Source organism: Varroa jacobsoni, unplaced genomic scaffold (assembly GCF_002532875.2).
Source record: "Varroa jacobsoni isolate VJ856 unplaced genomic scaffold, vjacob_1.0 scaffold_902, whole genome shotgun sequence".
NCBI lineage: Eukaryota > Metazoa > Arthropoda > Arachnida > Mesostigmata > Varroidae > Varroa > Varroa jacobsoni.
Genome location: NW_019213804.1, coordinates 115,385 through 129,338, shown reverse-complemented (window position 1 = coordinate 129,338; position 13,954 = coordinate 115,385). Strand labels below are relative to the sequence as shown.

The following is a 13,954-nucleotide window of genomic DNA, read 5'->3' as shown; positions in this document are numbered from 1 at the left end:
ACTCTTCAGGAAAATATCGTACGAGCTTCTCCCTGTACATCGATGATTTCAAACATAAATACAGTGCAGGTTATTGAAATGTTTGTCAACGCCTATATCTTATGCAACTCAGAGCATACGAACGATGTGGCTTAGATTATTGAAAAATGCCGCAGCTCGAAAAAGGACCGCACACCTGCAATTACCACAAGTGGACACATAAACATTCTTTCGTGAATGATAAAGACTAAGGAAAGGTGGAACAGGAGGAGCGCAGGTGTCTGGAAGGTGATCCTCAAAAAAGGATCCTGAGAGGCAAAGAAGAGAAAATGAGATAAACTGGGCGGCCGGGTCAACAATTGTCTTGTCTAATGCCTAACGAGGATCTTACAGCTTCTATAATAACTAAGATCTCATTGAATGAGTCATATATTGAAGTGATTCTAACGCGATCTTCAGTGCGCTCGCCTTTTGGAGAATTAAAGAGAGTCATTCATTTGGTCGGGACTGCTGTTCGGTGATCATTGGAGTAGTAGACTTGAATTTCCATGCAATGTACGTTAATGTATTCCTATAAATCCTTCAAATAATAAACAATATCACTTATCAGTAATTTTAGAAAAATTTAAGACAAAAAGCCGGCAGAGTGCAAAGTAATAGGTTTTCTTTATTAAAAATTACCTCCAATATTCAGTCCGGACATACTCATATATACAGTATAGCACAGTGCACACTCTATCCAATACAGTTAGCCAGAATTATTTGTTTACACTAAAGTTATTTCCATCAGAAACGAACGTTTTAATAATAAGCTCTTTTCTTGATCATGTACTGTTATTTATCACATGTACCATCAGAGCGGTGACACTTTTCCTCGTATTTACGATCCATTTACCATTTATTTTATTACCAGACTTTATATATTTGAGCGCAAATTATATAGGTTTGTATTGCTGTTTTTTGTTATTTTTTGGTTTATTTTTATTGTTACAAACTAATTGCCTTCATTCACCTGTTGATTGTGTGAAATTGGACAACGTTCACGTCTGTGACTATTTTTACTATGTATGTACATGTTCACTCATAATAGTATTTATTGCTTTTCGTGCTAACAGTTAGCCTTACAGGATAAAATACTCCTCATACATCATTGATTACCCGGAATAAATCGAATTACCCGAAATGAATGATGCATTAGTTGGTTATTGATTTTTTTCTCGGAAATCGTATAGTGCAGTGGCCCATCGCCGAGCTACGATCATTGTGGAGTGGGTATCATATCAGTTGGCGTAACTCTGTCTATTATGACTTTCCTTTTCCTTTTCTCTTCTCACAAAATGCGTTAACCATGGCACTACAACCAACAATATAGGCGCATATATAAGCTGCAAAGATGCTTACAGATGTCAATATTGTTCTGGCCGATAACAGTATAGTAAATAGAACATTTAAATTCAGACAAACTTTGGCGGGCGGTTCGTCGAAGCAGGGATGCGTTTACTCGTTATTCTTGGTAAAGGAAGAAAGCTACTTCTTTTTGGAACAAATCGTACTTATCAAGGCAAAAAAACATTATGGACCTTTTTTTTTTAGATTTAGACCAAGGTCAGCTATTATTTAAGCTAAGTAAACTTCCACTAGGATTAAAAATCTCCTTTTCACCCGAAATCGATACTCTATATTATAGATCAATCCAAGGAAGACTTTCATGAAGCCTGTTGGAGGATTTCTAGTAAAGTTTAAATTTAAAGGGCTTAAAAATGAATTAAATGGCTCAAAAAATCATCTTTAATGGCCTGAGTCTTTCATACAAAGATTATCGGCGATTTCGGAGTGGAAAATATCAATCTCTTATTATCTCAGCCAAATAGGCTCCAACGGTTAATTTATTCGAAGCCTTGCATTTTTGGCCTGTCATCAGCCAAAAATTTAATTCCACCGAAATGTTCTGTGTGTAGCGAATTTGAGCGACACCTTTACAGGGTTCCACCTACCAATATTGTTTGGCGTACGGTTAAATATAACTTATTAATTGTTTAGGTCCTAAATTCGCGATCGGTGATGACTACATTGATTAAAAATGACCGTCAGTAATAATACGGTTAGCAAGTGCAAAAGTATTTGTTTTTTCAGATACAGTTTTAGCAACAACTATAGAAAAAAGTTGTTGAAGGGTAGCAGTTCGTATCTCAAATGTCACCTGTTTGCTATATCTCAACCTCGTAGTTCTGCTTTCATACGTCTCATTGTTAGAAACAATCAACATAGATTAAAACTACAAAAACAGATGATATGATTAACACGAGCAGACTATAGCCACCGAATAAGAAGTAACGAATGAAGAAGATCGTTACGATTCTATTTATAAAGTATATAACGTTTAAGGATCCTTCAATATCGATCATTTGGTCAGAATGCTTGTAGATGGACACATGGCGTTAAGAGAATTTTCTCTCCAACGCTCGCCACAATTCATAGTGTTGATGTCTCTCAATTTGCCGCGTCGCTCATCGATTCCATTTAATGGTTGAGTGTTTTCGAACGGAGGAAGTGGAAATTCTGAAATAGATAAATTGAATGAGACGTTATACCAACCTCATCATCGATTCCTCGTTTACTATACCGTAATCGTCTGTTGCATGCACTGTGGGGTTTACTGGTAAGGCCGAATGGATCGGCAGCCGGACCACTAGCAGCATTTGATAACACCGAAATTCGACAGAAAAATAGTTGTGATGGTAGTGATTTGCATAGCTTCTACCGTTAGGCCACTGTCGCCGGCATGTCACTCCACCATCGCTAGATGGAGATGTTTGTTGTTTTGTGCATTGCTATTTTAAATCTGCGCTAGTAAAAGAGTTGTGTAACGTTAAAGAATACAACCAACTAACCAGCGTTTACCAGGGTGCAGATCTAATAGAACCCGTAAGTTTGTTCACGTCATGTAAGCAAAAAGTACGCGTTAGAAGAACCGTCATAATTCTATTTGAAATTTCAGCTGCACCCTCGCTTATTTATATGCTCATGTAAGAATACAATACTTCTTTCAAATAATCTACCTGTCGGTGGTGTTGGGCACCTTCAAGGGTAGTTGTACTCGTGAGTGAAGTGAAAATTGATTTCTCACTCCAGAACGAATTTGGACTTTTTAATTTTCATCATACATAGGCTATTCGATAGCGTGTTCAGTGCAAGCGAGTGAGATTAGCCACTTGGGCTAGTCCAAGCTGTAAGCTCCAATCATCTTCCCAAAAAAATCTACGCTAGGTGTATTGTGTAATCCACATTGACTAGTGCCCAGCATAAGTAGCATTGCAACTAACCTGTTTGCCTAGCTGGCGATTCGTATTTTTGCAATTCAAGTTTGATGGAAGCTCTTCTTTACCTTGACAACTATCGCCGACGAAACCCTACGTCTGCCTCAGTTGTAAACTACTGTCAAGGTTCGAAGATACACGCATAGAATATGATACCACGTCAATTTGTCTTATGCGATAGATGTCTTCGTGAACGGATGCTTCCTAACCTTTCCGTTGTCAAAATTACCATTGTGCGTCCTTTTTAACCTAAGCGCATTCTTCACCATTTCTGGTCCCAAGCGGTCAGTTTACCTATTACAACCTGGTTACGCAATTTACAGCACAACCTACAGGAGTAGTAGCAATTAAAAATAGGGGACAAAGGTTGTTATACAGAGGCTGAGCAGCCATTTTTATACAAATTTTTGTTTAAAGAAAGCACTTGCGCCATATATTGATGGGTCATAATATATATATATATATATATATATATATATATATATATATAGGATGCTCTAAAAAATGCACGCACTAATTTTATTGGACCATCGTTACTCGACAGCATAGTGACTCGTGTCAGTTACTTGAATTTACTGTAAGAATCTGTTTTACCATGCATTCGGAAGTGCTTTGGTGAAAATGGAGAATCTTATTCCCAAGAGGACAGAGCACCTGCTCATTGTCGCCTTGGTGTAGGAGTCTTTTTTTTGCTCAGAATCTTCCGAAAAAGATGAATAGGACCGACGTTCCTAGATCTGATACCAATGGGTTTTTTCTTGAGGAGATACCACAAAAATAAAGCTTGCACCAAAAAAGCGATAACACTGTAAGATTTGAAGACCTCAATAGAGAAAGTTTATAAATTACTAGCCCGCCTGCTATCAGCAATGCATTAACTAGAATAGTAATCATTTTGAACATTTGCGGCATAAAAAAAGTTTTTACATAATTTAAATGTGAATTATACATAGAAGGGCTGAAGTTCAAAAGTGCATGTATTTTTTTGGAACACCTTTTATATATAGCACTGTATTATATAGTGTGGCAAGCCAAAATGTATCCGCGAACAAAAAAGCCGTTTGAATAAATAAACGCCATCGTCTTACCAAGGTAACTGCAGCTAATAGTCTCGAACAGCCTTTGGAAAGCTTGCATGATGTTGGTTGAGTATTCGGGCTTATCTCTGCAAGAATCAGATGTTTACATTGTCGTCTACATCATGCCAGTTGCGATTATCGGAGAAAACAACGTACCTCATGATCTATCCTTCACGTATCCTGACGTATCTATCCTTCCGTATCATGTCTTGTATTGAATTCGATGACCTTAACAACGCTACATGTCACGGTGCTCAGTAAGGAGAGAATTTGAACATATTCTACTCATTGCGGACCTACCGGTCAAGAAGGAGAATTTGCAAAGAACTTTAACCGCATTTGTCTTAGAATGCAGTTACTTCACCAGCTATAGAGGAAGTTCTTTAACTGCTTTCACCTGATATTGTTCTTGTTGGAAATCACTCGCAGATGTTAATTGCTGATTTTTACCTTTCACTAAATGTAGATCTGCCCTATCCCTATCCCTACTAAATGGTGCTATTAGTACGCTTGTGCGCGCCAACGTTTAGAAGGATAAGTTTACAGAGCAGCTGCCTACTGCCATGAATTGAATTGTCACTTTCACTTCGAACTGATCACATCTTAAATTGAAAATACATTGAATTAAGGAGCGCTGGTCTAAGCTTGTCGTGGATACGTTGCACACATATTGATTTACAGCTGCTCTCAACAATGATATTTTGTATATCAATGACATATTTGTAACTCGGATATGATTAGTCCGAAGATTAAAGCAATATCTATTATTATTACGTATGCTTTTCCAAAACTCGCAAGCAATCAAGTGTATGAGCCCTTTTTTCAAAGGAGAAATAGCCAGTTCTTCGATTAACTGCAGTTCGTTCTTTGTGAGAACCGCCTGAATGAAGACCCCCTACAGTACAGAATTTACATTCGGAAAAGACGACCTGATATAAGCGCAAAAAGATAGAGAAAAATTGGAAATAGGTACAATGTTATTGGCAGAAAAACTAGCAGCTAAATGTACTTGGTAGAATAATCGAGGCAGAAATGATATTTGTATATTTTATCAGGGAGTGTGTATGAAAGAAGAATATCTTTTGACTTTCCTCATGAAGGCAAGAGCAGTCAGAATTAATGACTGGGACGATTGATTACAAATATATATATCTCACAGGCGCAGCTGCACTCGCACGAGATGTACCTCAGGCCACAATACGACGTGGGGATTACTTAGCGACGTGGTGCCAAGAATTTGTCCTCGTCTGGATTAGCCTCCGCGGGCGATGTCCCATTGCAAGCGGACACCCTGCAATCGACCAAATGACGTTGAAGCTCATACACTTAACGAAGCCTTTGAAAATTAGAGGGGGACTCACGAATCATGTACATAAAATCCGACCAGTTCACAGTAATTCTGTGTCCCTTGAACACATTTATTAGGTTGTCCGGAGCTATTTAACGGATCGAATAACCGGGATTACTTTTGAACTATCTTAAACTGAACCGCAGAATTGAAGACCGTGTCTTATGTATTTATCTTCATTGTTTAAATATTGACACTCGAAACAGCAGGGTATTTTCACTCTGTATTCACACACAGAATATCAGTATACGACGCCACCTATCGAAATTGGTTACTCTCCTGTTTAAAGTCCTTTTTTGACCTAGTCGTTCTTTGTTCGACCGCTCTTCTATATCGACGGTGTGATCCAGGCGAGGTTTTTGCCAGTAGCGGTCGCGCAAGCTGTCTTTAGCTGTGTTCATTCGTAAGAAACGATTTTTTTTGCGGTTTCATAATACGTGCCTCGCAAAATTCCGTACTGAGCCGGCATACATTTCATTGCCCATACTACTTTCGGCTTGAAAGCCCCTATAATTCCAGCAACTTGTTTCTATAGTTTGAATCGTCGGGGCATAACTACCTCTTTAATAATTTTCAGCCTCCATATTTATTATAAGTAATGGACTGTTATTTCCAGTGTTTTCTCTCTAAGGTACCGGCAGACTTATGAAACGGAAATTTAGCCGCTAGGCGCTGAATGTAAGCGTTAAATTATATCTTTACTTTTATACTATGGCACTCAGCTTGTAGTCGTGTATGTTTGTCTGTTAATTAATAATAGACTAAAGTTATTTAGAATTTCCGACCCGCTGAATGGTCCCGGACAAACTAATACAAAAACGATAAAAGCACCAAGAGATAAATAACTACTCTTGAACGAAAGCAAATTCAGGAACATGTCAGTGAACTAAGTCAGCTGCATTCAAATACAAAATCGATTCGTCCCAATTCCTATCCAAAAGTTCTTCAAATGATTTGTGATGACCTGATTTGTGCGCTAGACGCCCGTTTGGCCCCTCTACGTTTTTCATAATGCCTAATACACTTCCAATATATCGGTTTACCCGTGGTGAATTAGGATAAAATTTTGTAGTACCTAAATACAAATTTAGAATTGCTAATGAGCAAACAATTATATATATATATATATATATATATATATATACATATCTAGCATCTAACTTTTTGAATAAGATCCGTTGTCCGAAAGCAAATCGATGTAACTCGTTCGTTCTTCCAAGCAGAACGTTACACGTATGCTACAGTTCGCCACATTTGCAGAGGATAATTCTTGCCCTTGGCGACACATCGTACTTTTTGGTATCGCTGACAGCTTTTTCAATAAGCCTGACATGTACAGGTTAAATGACGGCGAACGCATAACATAGAACACATCTGTCCTAACTAGAAGCGCTGCCAAGGCGCACAAAACGTGTGGCTTGTCTCACATCACAGCCATAACTGTCTTTTCGTCATCAACAATTGTTTTAATTCAAAGAAGAGAAGTTGTGTAAGATCGTTTGGAATGATTCTTTAACGCTTTTACCACAAAATAAACGATTTTTCCAGTTCAGTGGCCGTGAGTATAATAGCGCTCTTGTAGAGTGAAATTTTTAATTGCCGATCAAATCGTTACGCAGGCAGCAGCAAGCGAAAACATTAAAGACGAATTCTACATACAGCAATCTACTAAGTATCCTACCTGCTGGCAATACAATACGTTAATCAAAGCGTCTAATTACCAAACAGTGTAAAGTAGTTTGTCAATCTGGCAATCCACGATGCAAAAGTTCACCAAGGACAAAGAAAGATAGAGCTTCCAGGTTAAGTAGAGTGCGTCGTATAGACCGCCAATCCCAAACGAAAGCCCCGCTTCAGTGATTGCCGCTGCTGGCGCTAAGCGTGCAAGTTGAACGCGACAGTTGAGATAATGTAACACCTTGCCGATTTTCAGCTCATTTTCGCGTTCGTTTGCTTAGATGAATTTGCTGTTACCAGTGATTACCGGTGCACTGATGTATGAGTCATCCGAACAATGTGGGTTCACGCGCAGGGTTCCCTGTTACACCGCAAAGAGTAGGAATAACACAGTGGGAACGATTAAAACTTTTAAAGTAACATGGTTGTGATAAGTTTTGTGTGTAATAGTACAATGTTAGTGTAAACAATAAAACTGAGAGCCTTTTCGGGTAGACAAACGTTTTTTTGTGGTTGAACAATCAAATCATCTGACTGAGACATGGCTCATCGGTACATCGTCTCAGTATAGTTTAGTTGGCTTTGTATATACAGTGTGCTAGACAGAGCACAACGTTTATCGCAGTCCATGATACTAGGTTAGCACGTTATAGCTTACCACTTGTATTGTGCGTCTTTTTTTCACCAATAAGTACACTGTTAAGAACGTCGACTCTTACCTCAAAGAATTCTCCTTTTTTCAAACCCGCCTGTATCTCGCACAAGGGAAGGAACGCTTCAAAGGCACAAAGCGCAGAACTACCGCCCGTGGTCCCATGGCGACGGATTCGTGCGTTTGGGGTCGACGGAACCGAGTAAGAATATACGTGGCCTATAATCAACAGAACCGTGGTACGACTCTACTAGTGTGTCACTACATCGCATACTTAAGCAGTAAAACGTTGTTTATGTCGTGGTATACACAGTTGACATGGGCGCGTGATAAAAAAAAAACAGGCTTTTCCACTCGAAGACTTAATGTCCTACTGCTTATTAAAAACGCCAACTGCTGTTTTAATTAAACATGTACATCGTTTGGACCACATAAACTACCTTGACGCTTATCCCCAAACTCTGTATATGCACTTGGTAATTTTGGTAAGTATACGAAACAGCTATTTTGAGAAATTGGAAATTGATCGGTTTTTATAAAGTGTCCTACTAACCGTGTGCCCCGGCCCGAGGGGGTCCCGGGGAAGCTAGAAGGTCAGTCGAGGAGCGGCTGCTGCTTCCAGCACTTACACTGGCACCATCTGTGTAGGAACATTTGTGAGCCAGATGTTGATTCCTGAGCGAAGCCGGAAGAGTGGGACCCCACACGCTGGTGTTGCCGCTCGACGACGCTGACGAAAGAAACATCATGCCTCGGCCACTCGTATTGGTGCTGTTCGTAGCATTTGAGTCGCTTTTTCGGCGAACGGTTATAGATCCGCTGTGGAACTTATGGTGTCGATTTTGCGAGGAAGAGTTGCTTCCTTTTGCAAGATCTCCGCCTCGTCCAGAAGGGTCTCGATGATTTCGACTCCGATGATTGCTGGGTCCATGCTCTCGTGTGGAGGCATGTCGTTTCGGATGAAGGTTCCCCGGGTCTGACAACGATAGAGAGGGGTCGTGCGGAGCCACTCGTAATCTAAATAGAGTAAAGCAGTTTTCGAATTAAGTTATATTAATTAAAAAATGAGTATATTTTTACTTTTTAAATTTACTTTTAGACCTGTATTGAGTAAACAGCACTAATTAACTCAGACCGGCGACCTAGCTATTTTGAGAGCCCCAATCTTCTCCATTAAGAAACTAAGTTCGTTAGCAGGTTAGTAACGTAATTAATAAGCAAGAAATTACTGAATTAATCATTACTAAATCCAACCATATGTGCGTTGACTATTTTTTAACAATATAATAAATAAAAATGTATGTTTGTTTTTGCCGATTTACGGTTGCTGCTGTCCAGGTTTGTAGGGGAGATGACCGCTTCCACCAGAGGGCGATTTCGACTTTCTAGCTTTGCCAATCGATGAACTTTGTCCTGCTCCAGCTTCACCAACAGCTAAGGTTTTCTTCGCTGTCCACCTTTGTGTACACCGACTATGACCAGCCGAGTCGCTACCTCGTTCGCGGGGCTGATCAACCTCGACCCGATCGCTCTCTTCAAAAGTCAACCGTTTCTGTAACTCACGGCCAAGTTCTCGGTCCCCGACATCGCTTTTAAGGTCCCAGTTGACCCCGACATAGTTTTCCGACATGCCCTGTCCAGATGATGTGTTTGGTTTCTTTCGACGGCGGCGCACTTCAGCCGCTCAGGGAGGCGACTCGTATGAGATGACTCGAAGTATTAGATTGATAGAATAACTAAAAAAGTCACCAACAAAAGTAATAATATAGGTCACTCCTATAAGTGCAAGGTTAGAACAACAAGTTTGTTGCCTATATAAAAGACCGTTCCATTAATTTGATAGACCTCTTTCGATTCTTTCTCTTCATCCACGGATTGTGGCCCATAGGCAAGTTATGAAGTTATCGGAATTTGAAAACTTCTTTACTACCGTATGTTTAGAGAGCATTATATGATGTATGTTATTAAGAACCGAACGCTGACAAAGAGACAAACTGGTGTTTGCATATCCTGCCTTCGCGTATATGGCGTCTTAACTATTGTACACATAGGCACACCTATAATACATACAGGTCAGCTTGGTTCTTTGAGAACACAAGCCGTATTTATCCAGCGTTTTTTCTAATGTTTTACAGATTAGGCCAATTTTGCCAATAAATACAGTTTGATATGATGTCTGTCACATAAACGGAATTAAAGTCTCTTAGGACAATTCCGGAATGCGACGAAGTACGAAAATAAAAGGTAACTTTTTCATCTTGAACGTTCCCTTATTTCTTCGAAGTTTCATTAAACCACAGTCCGTCATTCTTGTTTTTTTCAAAAATATCTTTTATTTGCTTGATATCTGATTTCTATTATCTTTAACCGACGCATTCTATATTCGTGAACAAACGATTGTGAGCACATAGAGAAAAAGTCGCCGTTAAAATAAATAGAGAGTTCTTTTAACTGTCGATTTAGAAATTTATTAATTTTGCTTAGTTATACTAGTCGACATCATAAACAGCTGTAGCGGATACGCGATTAGAAGCCCTTCCGATGTGTTTAAGAAGGAGGCGTAAAATATCGGGCTCCTAAACAGCCGATATTGCGCAGTAAAATTTGAAAAGTCGGGTTTGCAAGAAAAGTACGCTGGTTACACAACTAAATCGGCCCACAGACTTATCTTTTATTTATAAACTGCTTTTCAGTCCAAAAGGAGATTAGCATTTTTTGCCGACTCTGTATGAACTTAGAAAAAGACGGCTGATAGTTTTGTTTCCTTTCTTTCCTAGTGAAACCTTTCAGTACTGCAAAGCAATTTCCGTTCGGGCGCAGTCAAAATATAACGTAGGCCCACATAATTTTCGCATTCCCTTTCACGTCTACCGTGCCGGCGTAATACAAAAATATAAGAAACTTTTAAAACACGAAGCAGACATCGAACAGAACCACGCGCACACATTTATGGTAATCAGCAATAGTCACGATAACCGATAGTATAATAAATCGCTTTCGTTTATTAACATAAATTGTTGATCAGCATCAATATGTCGTGCCATTGTTGTCGTTGGCAAGACTTGAGGCAGCGATCCCAGTCCTTTTCTTCAGCTGGAAGCTAAGTCGTCCATCGATTGTAAATATAGAGCATTCAGCTAAAAGCTACAACCAAAAATAATTGCACAGCAAATAGATGTCTAAGTATACTGACGCCGGCAACAGCTTTTCAGTATGATCTGAGACTCCGCATAGTTGAGGATCGGATCGATCTCCTTAACCCAAACAAACATAATATTGCCTGACATTATACATGTCTCTTAGCAGACCAAAGCCGTTGCTTGAAGCAACAAACTGCGAATTGACGAATTATTGACATCTTATGTAATTGGGCTTGCTTGCGATGTGACAATCATAGACGAATGACTCGTTTCTTAATTTATAACATGGATTTCTAATATAAAGCTATTTTTTTACTTCCCTCTGGTTCTACAGTTCTCGGAACAAATAAAGGCAATTTGCACACACTTTATAGTAGCACCGTATTGCCGCATCTCTAGTAACGGTTAGACGCTTCTCAACAGCGGTACGATACGATTATACAAAGAACTTTTAGAAAGTCAGTCAACTAACATATCACATTAACCCTAATGTCAATGCAGTTGATAAAATCAAGAAAGCGCCCCACAAACGATGTATACTTTCAGGCACGTGATTACGAATTTATTCTGCCGACTGCGAAGGTCGCAACACGATCCAAAAGATAGTGGGTTCTGTTCACCTGCAACACCCCACTCAATATAGTAAGTCATTTGTAATATATCTGGAACCGATAAGTTCCTGATAGTTAACTTTACAGTTAACTCAGTAATTTGGAGTGAACTGATCTATCGCTGAGCAGGTCAAAGTGGATTCTATTTTCGCAACCTTCAGGATTACCATTTACAAAATACGATTACGGAAAGATGTATTGTATGACACCTGACATTATAGCGTATTCAAAATACTGACATTATGCAGCACGTGTCATGAAAACATAGACCCAAGTGGTTTTTACGTATAAATGTTAAAACCGTAGTTCTGTAGTACTGAACCTTCCACAACAAATTTACCGTTAAAAATTTTACTTGTATTAGGAAATTTACGACTTACTGTCACCTTGAGTCGGTTGTTGTTACTATTTACCCTTCGCAGTAAACAAATATGACGAGATAAGAGACAATAATTTAGGCTAAAATTAGCTCCAGCTCTGCCGTCCTGCCATTCGCAAACTACTCAAACGCGCTGACACTCCACAGTACCATGCGGGAGCGTTACTCTTATTCCAACTGCGATAACTGAATTCCGGACGTAAGCTCCCGATCTCCTCTATTGTGCCCCCCATGAAAACCTTCTTTCAGACCCGCATCCTATCTGCGTATTTCGCGCATCGCTGGTGCTTGCTTATGACATAAACTAGCACAGTGTGTTACCAATCACAACATATATTATATAATTTTTTTTTCATACACACCGTTAAACAGAGAGAAAGAAACGTTTTACGCAGTCAAAGTTTGTTTGTTTAAAGCGTACCCATATGGGGTGCCGCATACATTTTCGCGGACCATTATAGATGTTAGTTTTGCAAGTCCGTTCCTTCTCACCTGTAATGTTTCTTCCTTGGCTACTGGCATTAGTTGTGTTTCTCGGTGAGCACAGTACAGCGTCTCAGCTGGCGTATACTTCAGTGCTCACTGTAGAATATATTCGTAATACTATAATTTTCGTAAGTTTCGCATTATATAAATGTCTAACGTAGTCTATGTTTAATTTGACCACCACTTGAAATCTTCTTTTCCGCTGCCAGCTGTCGTCTACCTTTAAGCTGACAGCATCAGCAGAAATCGATGATGGGAAATATGGTGATCATGGTGATGATGATACTCGGAGCAGCGGCGGAAAAGAACGAGATTCCTAAATAAATTAATTAAATAATAAATTCCTTTGTGCTTTCTTCGATTCGACGCATTCGCGGCGGTTAATTAATAGTTCACAATCGTATTTCTTTCACCAGTCCTTACAGCTTTGCACGGCTCTTTTCATATTAGACTAATATCTAGGGTAAATGAATCTATCTCCACTTGAGTCCTTCCATACACTCAGCACACGAATGTTCTTCTCTAGTTGTGCCACAGAGTTGCCTTGGCGACTATGGCCAGGCACATCTTGTTTGGAAATCTAACTTTCTATGGCTGTTTGTCCGGCAATCTAGCACCAGCACTGACCGCAACGACCAGAAAGCGCGAGCCGGAGCCAACGCAACAGACACAATCAATGCCCCCTGGCTATAACACCGCGCTCTCACTGCATGACACTCATTGCAACACAGTCTACGGGGCACAATTGCCGGGAAGGATGGTCTGCTTGGAAAGAGCGGGCGCGGGAAGCAGAACTAATGTGAATGAATAGCTGTTCTGCTACTGCTATCCGAGTAACACGGAGAGGCAGAGCGAATTCAAGCAGAAACTCGAGATACCCTTTTAATCAACGGAACGTGCTCCATCACCCTCGTAAACACTCGGAAATCAGAAGAGTGCAAATTGGGGTTTCTGCGGTTGTATCGGAACAGTTGAGGAGAGTAAAGTACGAGTTGCTCCCACTGGCCTTGAATCGTTGCATAACAGGGCAGAGCTTCAAGCCAATAGTAAATATGCTTATGGTGACAGGCAGGGATACCTTTTGAACCAGATGGCCTAATACTAATTTGTTTTCTTGTATACAGTGAGTGGTAGGGAACGAAGTTTCCAGTCGTCTATTGTAATTTTGATTGAGCAGAGTGGCAACGATGTTATGAGCGCACTATTACTATTTGTAATGATGGAACAGTGGTCGGAAACATCAACTTAGCGATATCCGGAGTTATTTAGTTCTTAAGAATGGAAAG

The 13,954-nt window shown here is 39.8% G+C and overlaps 1 protein-coding gene across 6 annotated transcripts; it reads right to left on the bottom strand.

Moving 5' to 3' along the window:
- Window positions 1-621: 621 nt before the first annotated feature.
- On the bottom strand, window positions 622-13,470 carry LOC111264835 (uncharacterized). Of its 6 annotated transcripts, XM_022841036.2 has the most exons (9): window positions 12,675-13,470; window positions 9,375-9,788; window positions 8,606-9,069; window positions 8,120-8,271; window positions 7,445-7,761; window positions 5,562-5,666; window positions 4,385-4,461; window positions 3,303-3,625; window positions 622-2,538 (listed from the first exon to the last, which is right to left on the bottom strand). In XM_022841036.2, the coding sequence occupies exons 2-5, from the start codon at window positions 9,680-9,682 to the stop codon at window positions 7,678-7,680; spliced, it is 1,008 nt and encodes a 335-aa protein (XP_022696771.1). In that variant the 5' UTR covers window positions 9,683-9,788; window positions 12,675-13,470; the 3' UTR covers window positions 622-2,538; window positions 3,303-3,625; window positions 4,385-4,461; window positions 5,562-5,666; window positions 7,445-7,677. The 6 variants fall into 6 exon arrangements, with proteins under 6 accessions (XP_022696771.1, XP_022696774.1, XP_022696770.1 ...); XM_022841039.2 differs by lacking the exon at window positions 3,303-3,625 and having other exon boundaries at window positions 5,533-5,666; XM_022841035.2 differs by lacking the exon at window positions 3,303-3,625.
- Window positions 13,471-13,954: the final 484 nt, after the last annotated feature.

What these genes read in the sequence shown, in the direction of transcription:
- LOC111264835 (XM_022841039.2), bottom strand. Translation starts at nt 9,682, where the DNA reads ATGTCGGAAAACTATGTCGGGGTCAACTGGGACCTTAAAAGCGATGTC. An exon ending in AAACCTGGACAGCAGCAACC is followed by an intron (nt 9,070 to 9,374) that starts GTAAATCGGCAA and finishes TACTCTATTTAG; the next exon opens with ATTACGAGTGGCTCCGCACG. An exon ending in CCCTCGGGCCGGGGCACACG is followed by an intron (nt 8,272 to 8,605) that starts GTTAGTAGGACA and finishes TGTTGATTATAG; the next exon opens with GCCACGTATATTCTTACTCG.